At 35.6% G+C, this 25,500-nt stretch overlaps 1 protein-coding gene across 1 annotated transcript; it reads right to left on the bottom strand.

Annotated features, from left to right (window-relative positions):
- Window positions 1-16,774: 16,774 nt before the first annotated feature.
- Window positions 16,775-17,731, bottom strand: LOC103680574 (olfactory receptor 6F1-like). Its single transcript, XM_008710074.1, has one exon. It carries the CDS (start codon window positions 17,729-17,731, stop codon window positions 16,775-16,777), a length of 957 nt encoding a protein of 318 aa, XP_008708296.1.
- Window positions 17,732-25,500: the final 7,769 nt, after the last annotated feature.

The following is a 25,500-nucleotide window of genomic DNA, read 5'->3' as shown; positions in this document are numbered from 1 at the left end:
GAACAAAGTGCACAGCTAGAGTGAGTGAGAATGCCACATCATGGAAGGTAGGAAGCACAGAGACATGGTTTGGGTGAGAAACAGCAGGTGCTCTGGAGGGGAAGACCTGGTCATGAAGACAAATAAGAGCACGTAGAGGACCACACAAGGAGAACACTTTCCCACAGTCATTGACTGGAAAAGGAAGAGGGGGGATGATATTTGTGAGCTTTTGCAAGCAACAGAGCTCAAAGACTGGTTTTTGAAGTCTGCAGTATGGCTGGTGTGGAACCCTTTGGACACTGCAATGCTCCTGTAGAGAAAGCAGACAGGTAACCTGGGGGGAGACAGTAGGATCTGAGGACCAACTAAGATGCATTGGGAGAGACTATTCTTTTTCCTGGAGGATACCTGAGAGCTGACATTGCCTCTCCAGGGACAAAAGAGCTGGCAGGTGCCATTACCCTCCCCTGCCCTTAGCATCAGTGTAGAGACACCAGCTGAGAGTGCTTAACCAGGACACTGGCTGTTTAGTTTCCTTTGTTCCAAATTCCATGCTCTTGCACTCTGGTGTGACTGCCCTTCTGGGTTAATCCTATATCAAACTCTGTGGTGAGGCCCTGACTCTGAAGACCAGCACATGTGTCTGCCATACCATGTCCTTAAATTTGGAGTGGGTTTGTGTGTGTGTGTGTGTGTGTGTGTGTGTGTGTGTATCCTTCGAGAATTTATTGAACTGCTACGGTACATCATTAGTTTTTGATGTAGTGCTCCATGATTCATTGTTGTATAACACCCAGTGCTCCACGCAATACATGCCCACCTTAATACCCATCACTGGGCTAGCCCATCCCCTCGATCCCCTTCCCTCTGAAACCCTCAGTTTGTTTCCCAGAGTCCATAGTCTCTTGTAGTTCATTTCCCCCTCTGTTTGCCCCCCCTTCATTAATGGGTTCTTTTTTTAAAATTAATGTATTTTTTGATGTAAAGTTTAATGATTCATTAGTTGCATATAACATCCAGTGCACCATGCAATATGTGCCCTCCTTACTACCCATCACCAGCCTATCTCATTCCCCCACCCGCCTCCCCTCTGAAGCCCTCAGTTTTTTTCTCAGAGACCATAGTCACTCATGCTTCATTCTCCCTTCTAATCACCCCTCCTTTCTTTATCCCTTTCTTCTTCTACCGATCTCTCTAGTGCTTATGTTCCATAGATGAGAGAAACCATATGATAATTGTCTTTCTCTGCTTGACATATTTCACTTAACATTATCTCCTCCAATGCCGTCCATGTTGCAGCAAATGTTCAGAACTCATTCTTTTTGATAGCTGAGTAATATTCCATTTATATATGGACCACATCTTCTTTATCCATTTGTCTATTGAAGGGCGTCTCGGCTCCTTCCATGATTTAGCTATTGTGGACAATGCTGCTATGAACATTGGGGTGCATATGGCCCTTATCTTCACCATGTCTGTATCTTTGGGGTAAATACCCAGTAGTGCAATGGCTGGATCAATGGAACAGAATAGAGAACCCAGAAAGTGGACCCTCGGCTCTTTGGGCAACTAATATTTGATAAAGCAGGAAAAAACATCCGGTGGGAAAAAGACAGTCTCTTCAATAAATGGTGCTGGGAAACAAGTGTTGTTTCTTGCCTTGTCAATTTTTGCCATTCAAACTGGCATAAGGTGGTATCTCAATGTGGTTTTGATTTGAATTTCCCTGATGGCTAATGATGTTGAACATTTTTCATGTGTCTGTTGGCTATTTGTATGTCTTCATTGGCAAAGTGTCTCTTCATATATTCTGCCCATTTTATGATTTGTTTATTTGTTTCTCATGTATTGAGTTTGTGAAGTTCTTTGTAGATCTTGGATGCCAGTCTTTTATCTGTAGTGTTATTTGCAAATCTCTTCCCGCATTCTGTGGGCTGCCTCTTAGTTTTTTTGACTGTTTCCTTGGCTGTGCAGAAGCTTTTTATCTTGATGAAGTTCCACAAGTTCATTTCATCTTTTAAATTTAGAGTTTTAAAACTCAACTGGCCTGGCTGGATACAGCCCAAAGTGCACTGAATTGCTCCAGGAAGACAAGCAATCCAGGGACAGACAGAATGAAAATGATGATCTGAAAAATGCCTAGGATGAATGAGAGAAATTATTTGCTCTTCTGGGAGAGCTTCCCTGACAGCAACAAGAACAAACATCCCTCTCCAGGGACAAAGGACCTGGCTGGAACCATATCTGTCCTCCATCCCTCAGCATAAAGCAACATCAATAAACAGCACAGAGACCACACTGGTTGTTTAACCTGTTTAAAGCAAGTCCCATTCCCTTGTGTTGTGCTGGTAGTAGTTTTCTCAGGCAAGTGTGCCTAAGAATGAGTACAGTGGTCCCCTCCCACAGAAGACAAGGACAAACCCCTGCAGGCACCACATCTGTTGATGACAGGTTCTTCAAAGCTTCAGTTCTAGTGGAAATTGTATCAGATCTCTTTTAACAAACAGGCCAGAGAATACCTAGTTAAAATTTGCCTGACCCTGCCCAAAGTCCAAACACTTGTCCCTGCAGGTAAGGAGAAATTCTGCAAATGACTCACCTGAGGGATAGAGGATCCATAACACAGGAGCAGACTGCATGAAACACAAACCAGAGACACTTCTTGAACCACTTGTCCAAACACTTCCAAACACTTGTCCCTGCAGGTAAGGAGAAATTCTGCAAATGACTCACCTGAGGGATAGAGGATCCATAACACAGGAGCAGACTGCATGAAACACAAACCAGAGACACTTATTGAAGCACCAGGCCCAGGACATTATATGACCTCTTCTTCATAAAACCATTTTTCTTGAGGAGCAGGAAACAACACAAAGAAAACATTGACCAAACAAAATTCCAAGATGGAGTAATTCATCCCAAAACAAAATCAAAACACAAAACAAAACAAACAAACAAGAAAAAGTCACAGTTGGGTATGTAATTGAAACAGATATAAGTATTTTGATCGGGATAGCATTGAAAGTGTAGATTGCTCTGGGTAGCATGGACATTTTAACTATGTTAATTCTTCCGACCCATGAACATGGAATATCTGTCCATCTTTTTATGTCTTCCTCAATATCTTTCAAGAGTGATTTATAGTTTCTAGAATATAGGTCCTTTACGTCTCTGGTTAATTCCAAGGTAACGTATGGTTTTTGGTGCTATTGTAAATGGGATGGATTCCCTAATTTCTCTTTCTTCAGTCTCGTTATTCGTGTATAGAAATGCAACTGATTTCTGAGCATTGATTTTGTATCCCGCCACATTACTGAATTGCTCTATAACTTCTAATAGTTTGGGAGTGGGTTCTTTTGGGTTTTCCATATAGAGTATCATGTCATCTACGAAGAGAGACATTTTGACTTCTTCTTTGCCGATTTGAATACCTTTGATCCCTTTTTGTCGTCTGATTGCTGCTGCAAGGACTTCTTGTACTATGTTATGTGCCTGACACAGAATGTAAAGCAACAATTTTAAGGATACTTGCTGGGCTTGAAAAAAAGCATGGAAGACATGATGGATACCCTTACCCCAGATATAAAGGAGCTGAAACCATATCAGGCTGAAATGAAAAACACAATAACCAAGATTCAAAACTGACTAGATGTAATGACCACAAGGATGGAAGAAACAGAAGAATGAATCAGTGTTATGGAAGATAGAATTGTTGGGAAATTAAAATCTGAAAGAAAGAGGGAAAGAAAATCATGGGTCATGAAAATAGACTTAGGGAACTCAGTGATTCCATCAAAGGTACCAACACTCATATTGTAGGAGTCCCAGAAAAGATGACGACGAAGAAGAAGAAGAAGAAGAAGAAGAAGAAGAAGAAGACGACAGAGGAGGAGGAGGAGGAGAACGAGAGAGAAAGGCGTAGAGGGTTTATTTGAAGAAATTATAACTGAAGAATTCCCTAATATGGGAAGGGAAACAGACATCCAAATCCAGGAGTCACAGAAAAATTGTATCAAAATCAACAAAAGCAGGCCAATGCAAAAATACTGTAAGTAAATTAGCAAAATATAGTGATAAAGAAAAAAAAAGTCCAATACAGCCAAGGATACTCTATCCAACAAGGCTATCATACAAAATTGAAGGGGAGATAAACTGTTTCCCAGACAAACAAACTAAAAGAGTTTGTGACCACTAAACTACCTCTGCAAGAAATATTAAAGGAGAAACTTTGAGTGGGAAAGAAAGACCAAAAGTGACAAAGACTGAAAGGAACAGAGGAAACAAACAAACAAAAAACAGAAACATGGCAGTAATAAATGGCACTAAATTCATCTCCATCAATAATTAATCTGAATTTAAAAGAAATAAATGCTCCTATAAAAGGAGCTAAGGTGTCATAATAGATTAAGAAATAAGACCCATCTATTTTTCTCCACCCCCTCGGGGATGCCGATGATTCTGACATTGGAAAGTTTCATTGAGTCAGTAATCTCCCATAACCTACATTCTTGAGATTGGATTTTTTTGAGCCCAGATTCTATTTTAGCTTTCTCTTCTACTAACCCATCTTCCAATTTGCCAATACGTTCTTCTGCCTCATTCTCCCTGGCCGTCAGAGCCTCTAGTTTTGACTGCATTTGGTTCATAGAATTTTTAATTTCTGCCAGATTTGCTCTCATTTCTGCCCTTGGAGATTCTATATTCTCATTAATGTTTTCATTAATACTTTGTTCAAGTCTACACATAATCTTGACCATTGTTACTCTGAATTCCATTTCAGATAATTTGGTTATATCCATATCCATTAGTTCTGTGGCAGAGGCCACAGACTACGAGTTCTCAACATTTGCTGCAACATGGACGGTGCTGGAGGAGATAATGCTAAGTGAAATAAGTCAAGCAGAGAAAGACAATTATCATATGGTTTCTCTCATCTATGGAACATAAGAACTAGGAAGATTGGTAGGGGAAGAAAGGGATAAAGAAAGGGGGGGTAATCAGAAAGGGGAATGAAGCATGAGAGACTAGGGACTCTGGGAAATAAACTGAGGGCTTCAGAGGGGAGGGTGGTGGGGGAATGGGATAAGCTGGTGATGGGTAGTAAGGAGGGCACGTATTGCGTGGTGCACTGGGTGTTATATGCAACTAATGAATCATGGAACTTTACATAAAAAAACAGGGATGTACTGTATGGTGACTAACATAATATAATTAAAAAAACATTTAAAAAGTAAAAAGAAATAAGACCCATCTATATGCTGCCTAAAAGAGATTCACTTTAGACCTAAAGACAACTGCAGACTTTAAGTGAGGGAAAGCTTTTACCCTGGAAATGTACATCAAAAGAAGGAAGTAGCAGCAATACTTATTATATCAGACAAATTAGATTTTAAACCAAGATGAAGAAGGGTATAATATCATAATAAAGGGTCATATGCAACAAGAAGACCTAACAATTATAAATATTTAAGCACCCAACATGGGAGAACTCAAATATATAAAACAGTAATGACATAAAAGAACTCATTGATAATAATCCAATAATAGGTGACTTCAACACCCCCACTTACATCAATAGACAGCTCATCTAAACAAAAAATCAGCAAGGAAACAATGGCTTTGAATGACACAGTAGACAAAATGGATTAACAGATATATTGATAGCATTTTATCCTAAAGCAGTAGATTACATATTCTTACCAGTGCACATGGGATATTCTCCAGAAAATATCCCATACTGGATAATAAATGGGGCCTCTGCAAGTAAAAAAAAAAAAAATTGAGACCATACCATGCATATTTTCTGACCACAATGCTATGAAACTTGAAGTGAACCACAAGAAAAAAAAAAATCGGAAAACCACAAATACATGGAGGTTAAAGAACATCCTAATAAATAATGAATGGTTCAACCAGGACGTTTTAGAAGAAATTAAAAAAAGTACATGGAAAAAAATGTAAAGGAAAATACAATGTTCCAAAATCTTTGGGATACAGGAAAAGCAGTCATAAGAGGGAAGTGTAAAACAATGCAAGCTTACCTCACGAAGCAATAAAAACATCAAAACACAACCTAACCATAAACCCACAGGAGCTAGAAAAAAAATAGTTTGAGCCTAAATCCAGCAGAAGGAAAATAATAAATATAAGAGCAGAAATAAATGATATACCAACAAACAAATAAAAAGTAGAACAGATTAATTAAACCAGGAGATGGTTCTTTGAAAAAATAAATAATAAAATTGATAACCCCCTATCCAGAATTATCAAAAAGAAAAGAGAAAGGACACAAATAAGTGAAATCACAAACAAGAGAGAAGTAACAGCCAGCATCACAGAAATATAAACAATTATAAGAGGGGCACCTGGGTGGCTCAGTCAGTTAAGTGTCTGCCTTCAGCTCAGGTCATGATCTCAGGGTCCTGGGATCAAGCCCTGCATCAGGCTCCCTGCAGGGATCCTGCTTCTACCTCTTCCTTTGCTGCTTCTCCCACTTGTACTCTCTCTGTCAAATAAATGGATAAATAAAATCTTTTAAAAATTTTAAAATCGACAATTATAAGAGAATATGATGAAAAATCTCTATGCCATCAAATTGGACAATTTGGAAGAAATGGTTAAAATCCTACAAACATACGAACTACCAAAACTGAAACAGGAATAATTAGAAAACATGAACAGGCTGATAATCAGCAAGGAAATTGAATCAGTTATCAAAAATCTCCCAACAAACAAAAGTCCCAGGCCAGATGGTTTCCAAAGGACTGCTACCATTTAAAGAAGGGGTAATACTTGTTTTTTCAAACTATTCCAAAAAATCGAAATGGAGGGAAAACTGCTAAACTCATTCTATGAGGCCAGGATTACCCTCATTCCAAAACCAAGGATTTGACTAAAAAAAAAGAATCACGGGCCAATACCTTTGATAAACAAGGATGCAAAAAATTCTCAAAAAAATATTAGCAAATTGAGTCCAACAGTATATTAAAAGAATCATCATTATGATGAAGTAAGATTTATTCCTGGGTTGCAAGAGTGGTTTGGCATTTGCAAATCAATTAGTGTGATACACCAAATCAATAAAAGAAAGAATAAAAAGCATATGATCCTCTCAATAGATGCAGAAAAAAACATTTGGCAAAATACAACATCCATTCTTGATAAAAACCCTTAACAAAGTAGGGATAGTGGGAACATATCTCAATATAATAATGACGATATATGAAAAACCCACAACTGGAGCACCTGGGTGGTACCTTGGCTCAGTTCATGATTTCTAGGTTCTGAGATAGAGCCTTGCTTGCAGATCCCTGCTCTGTGGGGAGTCTGCCTCTCTCTCTCCCTCTGCCTCTCCTTGCTGCTCATGCTCTCTCTTTCTCAAATGAATACATTTAAAAATCTTCTAAAAATAACCTACAGCTAAAGTCATTCTCAGTGGGGAAATACTGAGAGCTTTTCCTCTATGGTCAGGAAAAAGACAGGGATGTTTACTCTCACCACTGTTATTTAACATAGTACTGGCAGTCCTAGCCTCAGCAATCAGAAAACAAAAGGAAATAAAAGGCATCCAAATTGTCAAGGAAGAAGTCAAAATTTCTCTATTTGCAGATGACATGATATTCTATGTAGAAAACCCAAAACTCCACCAAAAAAATTACTAGAACTGATATACCATTCAGCAATGTTGAAGGATATAAAACCAATGTACAGAAATCTGTTTCATCTCTAGATGCCAATAATGAAGCAGCAGAAAAAGAAATTTAAAAAATCGATTCTATTTACAATTGTTCCAAAACCCATAAGATACTGGGATAAACCTAACCAAAGTAGTAAAATATATGGACTCCGAAAACTATAAAACACTAATGAAAGGAATTGAAAAGGACAAAAAGAAATGGAAAGACATCCATGCTCATGGATTGGAAAAACAAATATTGGTTAAGATGCTATAATACCCATAGCAATCTACACATTCAATACAATTTGTATCAAAATACCAACAACAGGGGCACCTGGGTGGCTCAGTTGGTTAGGTGTCTGACTCTGGATCTTGGCTCCAGTCATGATCTCAGGATGGTGGAATTGTGCCCCCCACTGGGTTTCACAGTCAGCATGGAGTCTTCTTGGGACTCTTTCACTCCTTCTCCCTCTACACCTCCTCCCCACTCTCTCTCAAATAAATGAATAAAATCTTAAAAATGCCAACAACCGTTTTTTTAAACTTCATTTTGTTTCTTTTTAGTAGATATTTTTAATTATCTGTTTTCATCCAATTTTTCCCTTATATTCAATGATTTTATTCTGGTAATCATTTCACAATGCATACATATGTCAAATCATTATGGTGTACACCTTAAACTAATATATTATATATAGCTTAAATAGCAATTAAAAAATGACTACCAAATAGTTCTCTTTTACCAATGTCTAGACAGTGCAAGATAAAATAACATGTCAAATTCATTTATCTTCCTGAAATATTTGTATTCCTCTTAGGTTGATTAACTTCAAAAAAGTTTTTTAATGCTAAAATCATGCTTAAATTTTATGCAGAAATTTTATGTTTACTTAATGATACATCTGTTCTTTTGTTGATTTTTATTTATTCATGGATCTTTGAAATTTTATCTGTGACTATATTACCTCTGCTTGAAAATATATATTGTTGAGTTTTCATTTGAATTCCAGTTAGCATACACTGTAATATTAGTTTCAGGTAAACAATATAGTGATTCAACTCTTCCATACAACACCTGGTCATAACAAGTGCATGCCCTAATCCCTAACACCAATTTAACCCATTCCCTCAACCACCTACCTTCTGGTAACCATCAGTTTGTTCTCCATTGTTAAGGAGTCTGTTTCTTCATTTGCCTTCCTTGTATTCCCCTTCACAAGAAAATATGTTAAATTAATTTATCAAAGTATAGTCTCTACACAATTTGAATAAATTTAATTTATACTTGATGAGTTATCAGATGTTTGCACCAAAAACAAATAATTGCAATGGAGGTGGCAAACGTATTGCTTACCCTCAAATATTTTCACATGCCCCTGTATAGTCTATCCTTCCTGCTGTATTTTCTCATTATAGATTAGTTTTCATTATCTGGAATTTTGAATGTAATTGAATAGTATGTACTCTTTTTGTTTGACTCATTCATTCAGATTAATGTGATCCATACAATTGCTGCATATATCAGGGAATCATTTATTTTTCACTAACTTATACTGATTGCATTGATATAATCCAATTCATTTTTTCATTCATATGTAGAATTGCTTTCTCCAATTTTTCAGTCACTACGGGTAAATCTACTCTGAGTATTCATGGATTAGTCTTTGTGAAAATATATGTTTGGTTTCCTTGTGGAAAGAAAAAAAAGGAAAAAAAAACAGATGTCGGATGTGGAATGGCTGGGCCATATATTAGGTATATGTCATCATTTAAAAAAAGGATTTTCCAAAGCTCTAATTATATCAGTAACTTTTTCAAAGTGATGTGTGTGGTCTCCTTGTGCCACATCTTCATTAACACATAGCAATATTCAAAAGGCACATGAATCCCAATGTTCATAGCAACAATGTCCACAATAGCAAAAATATGGAAAGAGTCCAGATGCCCATCAAAAGAGGAATGGGTAAAGATGTATTACATATATCGCACGCATGCACACACACACACGCACACACATATATGTATATATAATACTCAGCCATCAAAAAGAATAGTACAATATACAAAAGAATAATACTCAGCCATCAAAAAGAATATAATCTTGCCATTTGCAACAACACGGATGGAACTACAGAGTATAATGCCAAGCGAAATAAGCCAGTAAGAGAAAGAAAAGTATCACATGGTTTCACTCATATGTAGAGTTAAAGAAACAAACAGATGAACATAGGAGAAGGGAAGAAAAAATAAGATGAAAACAGAGAGGGAGACAAACCATAAGAGACTCTTAACTCTAGGAAACAAACTGATGGTTATTAGAAGGGAAGTAGGTGGGGGATGGAGTAACTGGGTGGTGGACGTTAAGGAAGGCACTTGATATAATGAGCACTGGGTGTTATAGGCAACTGATGAATCACTAAATTCTACCTCTGAAACTAATAATGCAGTATATGTCAGTTAAATTGAATTTAAATTAAAACAAACACTTAGCAATGGCCAAACTATGGAAAGAGCCCAAATGTGCATTTAATGATGAATGGATAAAGAAGTTGTAGTGTATACATTCATATATACACCTATATATGTAAACACAGACATAGACACACACAATGGAATATTACTCAGTCATCAAAAAGAATGAAATCTTGCCATTTGCAATGATGTGGATAGAGCTAGAGTGTATTGTGCTAAGTAAAAAAAGTCAGTCAGAGAAAGACAAACACCAAATGATTTTACTGTTATGTGGAATTTAAGAAACAAAACAGATTAACAAAGGGGAATGGGGGAAAAAAAAGAGGAAGGCAAACCATGGAGACATAAACTGAGGGTTGCTGGAGGGGAGGTGGGCTGTGGATAGGCTAAATTGGTGATGGATACTAAAGAGAGCACTTGTGATTAGCACTAGGCGTTATACATAAGTGATAAATCACTAAATCATACTCACAAAATTGATAATACACTCTACGTTAATCAAGTAGAATTTAAGTAAAAATTTAAAGCAAAAAATAAATGTTAGTATTTTAATTTTAGAAATATCAGTGAATGTGGGCAGTAATATGTGTTGTTGTAATTTGCATTTTCCTTGAGGTGAATGTTGTTGAACATCTTTGTATGTATTTGATCCCTTTTTTTATTAAATGACTTCAAGTTATTTGTTCATTTTTACTGTGTTATAAACCTTTTAATTATTGAACTTTAGATATTCTTTATAATTCTAAATACAATCTATTTGCTAGATATGTTTTGGAAAACTGTCTCATTCTGTCACTTCTCGCTTCATTTTCTTAGCAATGTTTGTTTCTATGCTAATTACAAACATTTTCTATTATTTTAATAAGTCTTTAAATCAGTTAGTGGATTTTATCCAAATTTATTCTTTATTTTCAAAGTTGTATTAGCAACAATAGATTCTTCACACATCCAGAAAAGTGTTAGAATCAACTTATCAATTCCTCCCCAGAAAAGTCCTACAGAGATAATTTTGAATTACATTGTATTCTTAATTGTAAGTTTTCTGGTAAAAGCTTTACTCCATTCTATATACTTTACTCCCAATATGTTGGAATTTTTTTTTCTGAAGAAAAAGATGTAAGATATTAAAAATAAACTGATAAAAGCAAAATGAAGAAAAAAATTCTAAATATCCTGAAAAATTGGCTTTATAGGAATATAATAAATAATGATATGAAACAATATTCACAATCCTGGAAAACATTTTAAAATATTGCCAAATGGAAATTCTATACCTGTGTAAAATATCCTTCAAAATCATAATTGAGTTAGTATTTTATACAAATATTAATAGCATATTTGGAAGTATCCATATGCTCATCAATATTCATATATTTAGAAGATACATTTTTAAAAACTTATTCATAAAACAATAGAAAACATGAAGTACTCAAAAATAAATTTAATAGAAAAGATGTAAAACTGATATGGGTAAAATGGTAAGATACTCTTGATACAAGAATATTGTTAAGAAATTACATGTGGGACTGCATCAAGATAAAAAGCTTCTGCACAGCCAAGGAAACAGTCAAAAAAATGAAGAGGCAGCCCACAGAATGGGAGAAGATATTTGCAAATGACACTACAGATAAAAGACTGCTATCCAAGATCTACAAAGAACTTCTGAAACTCAATGCACAAGAAACAAATAAACAAATCAAAAAATGGGCAGAAGATATGAACAGACACTTTGCCAATGAAGACATACAAATGGCTAACAGACACATGAAAAAATGTTCAAAATCATTAGCCATCAGGGAAATTCAAATAAAAACCATATTGAGATACCACCTTATGCCAGTTTGAATGGCAAAAATTGACAAGGCAGGAAACAACAAATGTTAGAGAGGATGTGGGGAAAGGGGACCGCTCCTACATTGTTGGTGGGAATGCAAGTTGGTACAGCCACTCTGGAAAACAGTGTGGAGGTCCCTTAACAAGTTAAAAACTGATCTACCCTATGATCCAGCCATTGCACTACTGGGTATTTACCCCAAAGGTACAGACGTAGTGAAGAGAAGGGCCATATGCACCACAATGTTCATAGCAGCATTGTCCACAATAACTAAATCATGGAAGGAGCCAAGATGCCCTTCAACAGATGACTGGATTAAGAAGATGTGGTCCATATATACAATCGAATATTACTCAGCCAACAGAAAGAACGATTACCCATTTGCAGCAACATGGGCAGGACTTGAGGAGATAATGCTAATTGAAATAAGTCAAGCAGAGAAAGACAATTATCATATGGTTTCACTCATTTATGGAACATAAGAACTAGGAAGATCAGTAGGAGAAGAAAGGGAAGATGAAAGGGGGGATAAAAAAAGGGGGCAATGAACCATGGCAGACTATGGACTCTGGGAAACAAACTGAGGACTTCAGATGGGAGGGGGCAATGGGATAGGCTGGTGATGGGTATTAAGGAGGGCATGTATTGCATGGTGCACTGGGTGTTATACGCAAGTAATGTATCATGGAACTTTACATCAAAAACTAGGGATGTACTGTATGGTGACTAACACAATATAATAAAAATATTACTATTAAAAAAGAAATTACATGTATTCTCTTGAAAGAAAGCCTCATTCTTATAACTATTATTTATTTTTAGAGAGAGAAAGTGGGAAGGGCAGAGGGTGAGGGAGAGAGAGAATCTCAAGCGGACTCCCTCCCCACTGAGCGTGGAGTCCAATACGGTGCTCCATTTCACAACCCTATGATCTTAACCTGAGCCAAAATCAAGTGTCAGATGTTTGACTGAGCCACCCAGGTGTCCCAGTAATATATACTATAGTATATGTACTATATTAGTATACATATTAGTATGGTTTGTATAGTAGTATAGTTTTACATTTTTAAAAACAAACTGATATTTAAAAAAATAATACAACTGAGGGCTCCAGAGGGGAGGGGAGTGGGGGAATGAGATAGGCTGGTGATGGGTAGTAAGGAGGGCACATATTGCATGGTGCACTGAGTGTTATACGCAACTAATGAATCATCGAACTTTACATAAAAAACTAGGGATGTACTGTATGGTGACTAACATAATATAATAAAAAATATTATAAAATTAAAAAAATACAATAACAGAAAAGTGAATAAAATATATTGAGGAAGATTTCACATATTTTAAATGACAAATATTAACTACAAATATGAAACATTTATTATAAAATACTTATTAAAGTAATCAAAACATTTGTCACCTCTCAGATTGGCAAAATTCTATCATTTTGAAAGACATCACTTGAAGAGGATATGGAGGAGGAACTGTTGTTGGAAGTGCAAATCATGATATTGTGGGGAAATTTTAAGTATCTAATAACTGTATTAATGTATTTCTCTTGGATCGCCAATTAGACATTTGAGAATTAAGCACACACATAACACCCCACATTCACATATACTCATTCACATGTAACATATTTATAAAAGTTTCTTAATTATGGTCCTTTTTAAAGTGGAAGAATTAGAAATAGAATGTCCTATACTAAGGAAAGTTTTAAAATACACAACATCTTGGGGCACCTGGATGGCTAAGTCAGTTAAGTGTCTGCTTTCAGCTCAGGTCATGATCCCAGGGTCCTGGGATAGAGCCCCATATTGGACTCCTTGTTCAGCAGGAAGCCTGCCTCTCTCTCCCTCTGCCTGTCCCCACTGCCTCTCATGCTCTCTCTGTCAAATAAATAAATAAAATCTTTAAAAAATAAAATAAAATACACAACATTTTATGGAGTTTGAATAAGAAATAAAAATTATCTTTATTGGCATCATATATACTTCAATACTTTAATGATAAACTAAAAAATAATCTAGCATCATTATAGTGTATATACTATGCTAGATTTTTTTTTGTAGAAAAGAGAGTGTATGCTTCCTTTTTTAAAATTTCTTCTTATTTTTGTGTCTACTCTGCTTGCCTTCAGACAAAGTAAATTCAGAATACCAAGTAGACACCTCAAGATAATATAGAAGAAATAATTTTAAATTGTTTACCTATATAGGAAAGGAAAATAGCACAGACAGACAACAAATGATCCGTATTTCTGAACATTTATTTTCTTACATAATTTTGATTTTTGATATGTGATATAAACTATTGTTAGAAATGAAATACCATTAATTCCTATGATTTTATAATCATATAGAATAAATTGAATTGTAGCTGAGCAAAATTTCAGTGAAGTGTACTTAGTGATTGGAAGAAGATACTTTAGAAAGCCTTAAGTTTCTTCTGGGAGGTCAGAGACTCTGCCTCAGCAAAGTAACTATTTGAAGTGAAATCCTGAAGGAAGAACAGCACATGTGAAAGGCTGCAGGAAGAAAGGAGAGTAGAATAAGCAATATGTACCACAGCTAGAGGGGGAAAGAGCATGGTGAGTATGTGGTGATACGACAATCTTGTATGGCTTCAACTTTAACCAAAAAAGGAGCAAGGAAATAAGAGAAGGGCAGTCATGCAGGGTTTCTAGGTCAGGATCAGTGATTTAGTTTATATCATTAAATTAGAACAAAGCAATTGATCTGTTTTTTCTTTAATATTTATTTATTTGACAGAGAGAGAGTGGGGAAGAGAGAGAAAGCACAAGCAGGGGGAGTGGGAGAGGGAGAAGCAGGCTCCCCACTGAGAAGGGAGCCTGATGCAGGGCTTGGCTTGAGCTAGAAGGCAGATGCTTAACCCACTGAGCCACCCAGGTGCTCCAGCAATTGATCTGTTTTAAGCAGAAAGGAGAAAGGTTTTGTTTGACATTATAAAATATTCCCTGTGGTTGTGACACAAGGAAGATGTCCTGTAAAGTAAGAGTCAGACACCTGAGAAGGATAAGGAGGTAACCAAATATGGACATTTATAACTCAGATTCTGATATTGTCTGTGGAAATGAAAATATATTGTTGCATTCAAAAATAGTTTTGTAACAAAAATAAGAATTGATAATGGATAGCTCTGAAGAGGGTTGGAATAGGGGAAAACAGAAAATTTAAGGTGTCAAGCTATTAAACAATTTGGGTACACAACCCAAGACATTTGAGGGTATTTTCCTCTAAGGATGGTGGAATAATGCTGAGTTTAGTTTTCTATATAAAAATGTCCACAATTTCAAACTTGTGTCACAAGGAGATAATTAAGGAGAAGATGGATCTTTTAGATGGAAATTTAGTACAGTAGTATTTCAAAGGAGCACATAAATTCAAAATTAGTATTTAAAATATAAATAGTAATATTTGTTTCATAAAATTTACACCACAGAAAAAGGAACAAATAAGATGTTTACAAACACTTTTATATCAGGAAGTTATTTAAATACTTACTAAAGTTACCATTATATGCATATCCATACAGCAAAAATACCTATAAATGTATTGTCAAGACTTAGAAAAGAGCTGTAAGTAGATTCCCTCCTTATAAAATCTTTCTTGCCCCCTATACATTCTGGAAACTGTCTTCAAATACTCTTAAAGTTTTATAATAAAAAAATAGTTTAATAGACACATGAAAATGTGTTTAACATCAATAATCATCAGGGAAATATAAATCAAAACCACAATGAAATACCACCTCACACATGTAAAAATGGCTAAAATAATAGAGGCAAGAAGTAAGGATTGATGAGAATGTGGAAAAAAATAAACCCTAGTGTAATGTTAATGAAAATGCAAATTGGTGCAGCCACTGTGGAAAATTGTAAGGAGGTTCCAAATAAATAAATAAATAAATAAATAAATAAATAAATAAATAAATATCACCGTATAATCCAGTAATTCCACTGCTGGGGATTTACCCAAAGAAAATGAAAACACTGATTCAACAAGATATATGAACCCTCATGTTTATTGCAGCATTATTTACAATAGCTAAAGTATGGAAGAAACTTAAGTGTTTATCCAAAAATTAATGAATAAAGAACATGGTAGTCTACAAACACACACATACAAATGCATAATGGAATATTACTCAGCCATAAAAAGAATGAAATCTTGCCATTTACAACAACATGAGTGGACCTACGGGGTATAATGTTAAGTGAAATAAGTCAAATAGGGAATATGTATAGCATTCGATTTCACTTATATATGGAATTTAAGAAACAAAACAAAGGGACAAATAATAAAAGAGAGACAAAAAAAAAAAACCCAAAAAAACAGATTCTTAAATACAGAGAACAAATTTGTAGGTTGCCAGAGTAGGGAATGGGTGAAATAGATAAAAGAAATTAATAGTACACTTAATGGGATGAGCACTGACTAATGTATTGAATTGTTGAACCATTATGCTGTACACCTTAAAGTAATATAACACTGTATGTTACAGTAATTATAGAATAGCTATTTCAGCAGGGTTTAACTCAAAATATAAAATAACAGAAATGTCCAAAACAAAAAAATATATATATTTTTTCAATATTTACCATTTTTATATTTTTAAAAGTTTTATTTATTTTAGTGATCTCTACACCCAATGTTGGACTTAAATTCATGACCCTGAGATCAAGAGTTGGATGCTCAATCAACTGAGCCAACCAGGCACCCCTCAACAATTATTATTTTGAAATGTGGCTGGAAATCCATTCTAAATTGCTCATTTTAGTTGATTTCTTAAATATCCTTCATGTATCTTACCAAGAGCAATCTTTTTTGAGCTAGAATCTTCCTGAAAGCTTTCTTCACATCTTTGTTTCTCAGGGTGTATATGAGAGGATTTATTAGTGGAGTGACCACACAGTAGAACACTGAGATGACTTTACCAATAGTGAAGTTGTACTTGGCTGGAGGGCGAACATAGGCAAAGATAATGGTGGCATAATAAATGGTGACCACAGTGAGGTGGGAGGTGCAAGTGGAGAATGCTTTCTTCCAAGACTCACGGGAGGGCAGTCTCATTATTGTGACTATAATGTGGCCATAAGAAGACATAGTGAGAAGGAAAGAACTTAAAATCACAACAGAGCTACATGTGTAGCTCAAGGCCTCCACCAAAAATGTATCTGAACAGGATAGTTTAAAAATGGGGTCTGAGTCACAGAAGAAATGGTTGATCTGAGGGCCACAAAAGTTGAGCTGAGAGATGAGTATGGTAGATAGGAGAGGGGAAAGGAAGCCCCCAATCCAAGATCCAGATGAAAACTGCAGACACACAGGAATACTCATGAGGAGTGAGTAATGGAGAGGACTGCAGATGGCCAGGTACCGGTCATAGGCCATCACTGCCAGCAAGATGCACTCTGTAGCTCCCAGGGAGAAAAAGAAGTAGTACTGGGTTAAACAACCAGAAACTGAGATGGTAACAACTTGGGAAAGGCAGGTAGCCAGCAATTTAGGCACTGTGGCTGTGGTGTACCAGATCTCCAGGAATGACAAATTTCCTAAGAAAATGTACATGGGTGTCTGGAGTGTGGAATCTAGCACAACTATGAAAATGATGAGAGTGTTTCCTATGAGGGAGAGCAGATATACAGTAAGAAATACCACAAACAATGTGAGCCGCAGACGGAGAACACCAGGAAACCCAAGAAAAATGAACTCTGTCACTGTTGTTTGGTTTGTTACATCCATATCTCATCTTCTCTGATCTGGAATAAACCAACAAAGCCCAGAAGATAATATATGAGCAAGAAGCAAAATTAGAACATTTTTATACTCATTTATTTTATGATGATAATGAACTATAGTACCAAGAAAAATTAATGCCTAAAAATATAGTTGGCATATTTATAAAAAAAAAATTTCCATGGGCTAGCTCGCTCGGTTTAGAAAACAAGTCTCTGCAGTATTCTTTTTTTTTTTTTTTAAGCCACAACATAGGGCTGAGCTGAGATTAAGAGTCAGATGCTTAACCAACTGAGCAACCCAGGCACCTTTAAATATTCTATTAATTTACATTTTATAAATGAAGAAACTAAAGGGACAAACATTTTCCCCACAGTTACATCACTTTAACTGATGGGGCAGGTTTTAAACTAAGCCATGTTGATTCAAAAGATAAAGCCCAAGTAATAAGTAAAATGTGATCATGTAATTGTTTTATCACTGAAGAATTTACAAATAGACATTGAAAGATGGTGAAGAAATCTTAAGACAATGCAGATCAGTTAGCATTAGATCCTTGGGGAAGGTGGGGTGTCTCTAAGAATGGAAAGTCTAGGCCATAATTACTTGCCATATCAAGATGAATGTTGCCTGTGATTTTATCTTAAAAAAATCCTGATTTATTCCATTACTCAGGGTTTGGTAGGAGATTGGTATGTGAGTAAACTTTATCTCCAGAAAACACAAATAAGGGTCAAATTCAAAAGTTATAAGGGAGATATTTTGTTTACAAATATTTTAAACCTTCTTAATCTTTGGTTTGTTTGTTTTTAAAACAGTAATATCCATATATTTTCCTACATTTGTTAGAAAAGGTCAAGCTAATACATTTTTAAATATCCATTCATCCATCAATAGGCAATGAGGTTTTTGAGACATCTTGGTTATTTAGAAGAACACAACATAAGATCTACTCACTTTCCAAGTATTTAAGTGTGCAATGAGCATTGATAACTCTAGTTATGCTGTGTTCTTATGAAAATTTAAAAAAAGGAGTCAGAAATTTTGTCTTAAAAAATTCTAATGGATCTATTTATGTATACATCTGTTTTAGTGTAAAAGTATCAAGATGATAAGTAAAGTATAGCAGAAAAAGTAAAATCTTAGTAACATAATGAAAACTTTCCTGTAAATGTAAATTACACATACTTTTTTTAACTATTAAAAATTTACCTGATATAAAGTTACAGACTTGGTATTCCCTACATACAAGGAAAGAAGTTGAATTCAACATGTAGGCAATTGTGCCCATGTGTATGTATTAGTGCATTAAACCTTTATTCAGTCTCAGCACCACAAAATCTATTTAAAAGTATATATATAGGTTTTATGTCATAACATTAATAGCTCATGTGGTGCAATTTTGATACAGTAGAGATTTTCTCAGGATATACATCATAGAAATTACTGGTTAGATATGGTTTAACAGTCAATTTATATTCCTATGATCAGGAGACTTTTTTTTTTGTCCCATGACATCAACATATAAGTATTAATCCCCTAAAAGTGCTAACATTTTTTTTCCATTTTACTCTAACAAAAGTTAAATTGTAGTTTGTCACTGTAAACTATTAATAAAAAATATTTTGGAAAAAAACTATAACTAGCAAATACATAAAACTAATAATTTAAGAAAACCCATTAGATATAAGTTAGGAATAACTTTTTAAAATAGATTTCCTGATTTCTGGTTCCATAAGAAAAATATTACCATTTATATTATCATTTATTTCCAAGGGATGAAGATATAATCTATATCACAATTATGAAAAATATATCGCATGACTACTTTTATCCTAGAATTAACAAAAAATGTAACAATTTGAAAAAATAATAATGGTAGAACCTTGGCAACAAAATCAGGTCAACAGCATTTCAGCGTTTATTTTTCTAAATATGTCATAACTGTGTAATTTTGTCTTCAATAAAAATAGGATTATACATTTTTAATGGCATGCAAATCTAAGAGGGAACTGGACATTAATAAAAATCATTTTAAACTAACATTTTTATCCAATTAAACTAATATTTAAATATGAAAAATAACATTCATATAATTTTAATTACTTATTGTTTTTAATTTACAAGTTATGTCCTCATCCTACATGCAAAATAAATGCCAAAATATATCACCTTTAAATACAGAAATATCCAAAATTATAAAAGTACTGTTATGTAACTCCATCACTCTCTAAACAAATGAGAAATAACGTGCATTACATCCCCTGAAAGATACTCACTGTTTGATTATGTATCAGCATTGGAATGCTTTAAATTTAAAATTTATTTAAACTTTCTGTCTCAGCAAGTCTATGCATTAGACCATACTATTTTCAACTGGGTCATAAGTGAATAAAGCTAAAAATTATCTTTACTTCAATGACATTGGCTGTCCCACATCAACTATGATGTAGATGAACCCTAAAATTCCTTTGTGTATTTTATCTTCACTGTTTCTTTTTTCTTTTTCTGTAAGCAGGATCCAGGAAAGACACTATCTGAGGTCCCTTGTGAGAATTATTTTGATTTCACCAGCCTGGGTTCTTGGAGATCTGCCCTCCAATTTTGGGCATTCACAAACATTCCATGAGAACTTTCCTTTGATGAGAGTCATGCTTCCTTTGGGACTAAAGGAAAAACAAAGAAAGTGTGGGAAGCAGCAGATATGTCTCCCCCTAAATTGAAGACATACCTTCCAATTGTCTTCTTTAACTGCCACTGACCATGATATTCATCCTTCATTTATAATTGCAATCCCTCTATATCTCAGGCACTGCAACCATGACCAGAAGGTCATATTCTTGAGCATAGAAAGTACACATTAGACTAGAATTTAGTCTTCCATGCCAATAATATAGCTACAAAATAAATCAAAAACAAAATTTGCCTAGCATTCTATTTATAGGAAAAACAAAACAAAACAAAACAAAAAACAAACTCAGTGATAAAGCATTTACCCAGTGTGTAAAAACAATGCTGTCCAATGTGGTAAAAAACAAGGTTAAGTCATTTCAAAGGAATGCTATGTTACAGGAGCATAATAAATATGTTTAGAGAATATAAAAGATAAGAAACCATGGGAACAGAAGAAGAAAAAAATGACAATCTAAATAACCAAATAAAAGAAATCTAGATGACTTCCACATATGTATGGAAAACAGGGAACTTAGAATATAAGTTCAAGCATGCTTAACTCAAGTAAAATAATGTTTTGACATAATTTTGTGAAAATTTGTCACCCTATTTTTATTTTTTTAAAGTCAATATAATGCACAAATGACAGATGGAGCAAACATTTATGTATTAAAGATTGTAAAGCAGTCATTATCATAGAGAAAGTGGAAGGTGCCAGAAGATATTTGAAAATGTATGGAGGAATTTTTCAAAGTAACATAGGATGTTGGTGGCATGCATTGATATAAGCATAAAGAATGCTAACCATCTAGGATGGCAAATATTGCACCCAAGATATCAATAGTGGTCATATTGAAAATCACTCTCTGAAGGCAATAGATATTAACTTTTTGAGCTAATTGACAACCTGGAAAATACACAGATTTTAAGTACAGAGTTCAATGAGCTTTGATAATTGTATACATACTAGTAAGTAAAACCACAATCAAGAAATATAGAAGTCTAATTCAATGCAGAAATGTTCCTTTTGCCCTACACACTTAATTCATTTTCTTCTTTTTTATTTAAATTTTAGTTAACATACAGTACAATATTGGTTTCTGGAGTAGAATTCAGTAATTCGACACTTACATACAATACCCAGTGGTCATCATAACAAATGCCCCCCTTACCATCTACTCCATCTCCCACCCACCTCCCTTCATCAACACTCAGTTTGTTCTTTTTTAAGAATTTATTCAGTTATTTGACAGAGAGAGCACAAGTAGGCAGAGCAGTGGGCAGAGGTAGAGGGAGAAGCAGGCCACCCACTGAGCAGGGAACCTGACATGGGGCTAGATCCCTGGGGTCATGGCCTGAACTGAAGGCAGATGCTTAACTGAATGAGCCACCCAAGCGCCCCCCTCAGTTTGTTCCTTAGTGTTAAGAGTTTCTTATGGCTGGTTTCCTTCTCTGCCTTCTTTTATCCCCACCTTTCCCATATGTTCATCTGTTTCCTTCCTTAAATTCCACACAAAAGTGAGGTCATACCATATTTGCCTTTCTCTTACTGACTTACTTCACATAGCCTAATACACTCTAGCTCCATTTACATCATTGCAAATAGCAAGATTTCATTCTTTTTCATGGCTGAGTAATATTCCACTGTATATATATATACCAATCTTCTTTATCCATTCATCAGTCGATGGACTTTGGGCTCTCCACACAGTTTGGTTATTGTTGATAATGCTGCTATAAACATTGGCGAGCATGTATCCCTTCAAATCTGTATTTTTGTATCCTTTTGTATCCTAGTAGTGTAATTGTTAAATCATAGGATAGTCATATTTTTAACTTTTTGAGGAATGTCCAGACTGTTCTCCAGAATGGCTGCACCACACACAACTTCATGGTCAACTAATCTTCACAAAAGCAAGAAAGAATATTCAATGGGGAACAAAAGTCAGTCTTTCCAACCAATGGTGTTGGGAAAACTGGACAGCAGCATGCAGAATATTGAAATTGTACCACTTTCTTACACTATGCACAAAAATAAATTCCAAATGGATGAAAGATGTAAATGTGAGACAGGAAACCATCAAAATCCTAGAGGAGAACACAGGCAGAAGCCTCTTTGACCTCAGCCATAGGAACTTACTAAAAATGGCATGGAAAGCAAGGGAAACAAAAGCAAAAATGAACTATTGGGATTTCATCAAGATTGAAAGCTTATTCACAGTGAAGGAAACAATCAACAAAACTAAAACACAGCCTATATAATGAGAAAAGATACAATTTTTTAAAAGATTTATTTATTTTAGAGATGGAGCAGCTGGGAGGGAGAGACAGTGAAGCAACATGAGGCAGACTTCATGCTGACACAGGGTGTCATCTCCCAGCCCTAAGATCATGACCTGCACCAAAACAAAGAGCCCCACACTTAATTGCATCACTGAGGTGCCCCTAGAACGGGAGAAGATATTTGCAAATGACATATCTGATATAGAGTTAGTGTCCAAAACCTATGAAGAATTTATCAAACACAATACCCCAAAAAACAAGTAATCCAGTTAAGAAATGGACAGAAGTCATGAATACACACTTTTCCAAGGAAGACATCCAGATGGTTAACACACATGAAAAGATGCTCAACACCACTCATCACCAGGGAAATGCAAATCAAAATCATAATGAGACACCTCAAACATGTCAGAATGGCTATAATTAACAACACAAGAAACTACAGGTTTTAGTGAGGATGTGGAGAAAGGAGAAACATCTACACTGTTGGTTGGAATGCAAACTGGTGCAGCCATTCCAGAAATTCATTTCTCTCCTTATATACAAGCAATCACTGCTCTCATTTTTGTCTCTATTGCTTAGCTTTGTTTTAAATATATTTTCATATATATGTGTTTGTCTTCTTCTATCTATCATAATGAGTTAGAGATTGATTCATGGTGTTGGATATTTTTAAGTCTGTTTCTTTTTATTTCTGAATTATGTTCCATTGAAATGGGAGGGAGGGACACTGTTTGCAGGTAGAGGAGAAGGAGAAGACCCCACGCCAGGCACTCCAGGAACTGGGGACCTGCATTAGGAAGATAAATCCTCATAATATTTGGCTTTGAAAAACAGAAAAGCCTAACTTTGAATGTTCTTACAGTCAGAACATCTTAACAACTGGATTTTAAAAATCAGTGAGCTAAGATCTAAGAGAGCCAGAAGGTGAGAGGCAACTGAGTCTCCTCCCTTAAAGAAACAACATGATAAATAACCCTGGTGAGACACATCATAGAAGCATTAGTTTGAGAAACACCTAGAGTATATAAAAGGAAGATTTATCTATCAACTCACTGCTTGAGGAGCAGATACCTTTGGGAGACTTCTCCAAGAACAAAGGAGAAGGGGGGTCTCCATTCCCTCCCCTTTTGGAGAGACATCTGCAGAAGCCAGCACAGCATGAACACATTCCATTTAGATTACTAAGTGTGCACTGCCTCCACCTTCATGTTCTACTGTAGTCCTTTCCCCTCTGCCTTTATACGAGTTTTCCTAGGGGCCTGCAAGTCCCCTCCAGCCATGTTGGTGTGGGCCATGTTGGCATGCTGCACCTTGCCCCAATGTTCTTCTGCAGACCTGCCCCCTCCCATACTCTCCTGGCAGGAGTTTATCCAAAGAGCCACCATGAGCCTTGCAGGGTGCAAGCAAGGTGTCAGAGGCCGGAACCACTCCAATGTGACTCCTGACCTGGGCATAGGGGAAGAAAACTACACACACACAATTTCAACAGTGTCTCCAGCAGTGAGCTGGGGGAGACATCTCATCTGAGTGTATACCCCACCCAAAAATGAAAGTTTCTCTAGGGACAATACAAGGAAATGCCTTGCCATTCAATGCTTTTGCAGCTCCAGCAAGTGCCTGGTCTGACTCAACTCAAGCCCAAGGTGGACCCAGACTGGTCCATTAATAACACTGGGACAAAACCCTGCCTACAAATGGCAAAGAGCAAGTACCGATCATCAGACTAAAGACAAATGTGGATCAGCCACAACAGTAGGTATACATAACACATAGCAGATACCACTAAAGCACCAGGTTCTGGAGAATAGAGACATTGCATCACAGGGAAATACAAGACCTCATCTTCATAAGGCCACAACTTTCAAGAAGAAGACACATAGTTAAATTTCCTAACACATGGAAACACCCATAGAAATTTAAACAAAACACAGAGAGAGGAATATCTCTTAAATGGAAAAAAAAGGACTAAATCACAGCAAGAGAGCTAAATGAAGAAGAGATAAGTAATATGCCTGATAAGGAATTTAAAGTAGTGGTTATAAAAATACTCATTGGACTTGAGAAAACAGTGGAGGACTCAGTAAAACCCTCAACAAATAAATAGAAAACATTAAAAAAAAGAGCCAACCATAAATGAAGAACACAATAACCAAAATTAAAAATATGTTAGAGGGAATAAAAGAAGACCAGAGGAAGAAAAGAGTGATCAATGACCTTAAGAAAAGAATAATGGACTCTGAGAAACAAACTGAGGGCTTCAGAGGGGAGGGGGGGTGGGGGACTGGGATAAACTGGTGATGGGTAGTAAGGAAGGCACGTATTGCATGGTGCAGTGGGTGTTATACGCAACTAATGAATCATCAAACTTTATATCAAAAACCAGGGGTGTGCTGTATGGTGACTAACATAATATAATAAAAATATTATTATAATAAAAAATTAAAAATTAAAAAAAGTTAAAAATTAAAAAGAAAAGAAAAGAATAATGTAAAGTAAGCAAGCTGAACAGAAGAAAGGAAAAAGAATTTAAAAAAATGAAAATAGACTAAGAGGACTCAATGACATCATCAAGAGTAATAACATTCATATTATAGGGGTTCCAGGAGGAAAAGAGAGAGAAAAAACAGAAAGTGTATTTGAAAAAATAATAGCTGAAAATTTACCAAATCTGGGGAAGGAAACAAACACCCAGATCCAGGAGGAACAGACAGTCCCCAACAAAATCAACCAAAGGAGGTCCCTACCAAGAGAAATAGTAATTAACATGGCAAAAAGTAGTGATAAAGGGAGAATTTTAAAATCAGAAGGAGAAAAAG

The sequence above is a fragment of the Ursus maritimus genome, unplaced genomic scaffold (genome assembly GCF_017311325.1).
Source record: "Ursus maritimus isolate PB19 unplaced genomic scaffold, ASM1731132v1 scaffold_5, whole genome shotgun sequence".
Lineage (NCBI taxonomy): Eukaryota > Metazoa > Chordata > Mammalia > Carnivora > Ursidae > Ursus > Ursus maritimus.
This window is presented reverse-complemented; position numbering and strand designations above follow the sequence as displayed.

Bases quoted from the DNA above. Each gene is read 5' to 3' on its own strand.
- LOC103680574 (XM_008710074.1), bottom strand. From the start codon at position 17,731: ATGGATGTAACAAACCAAACAACAGTGACAGAGTTCATTTTTCTTGGG.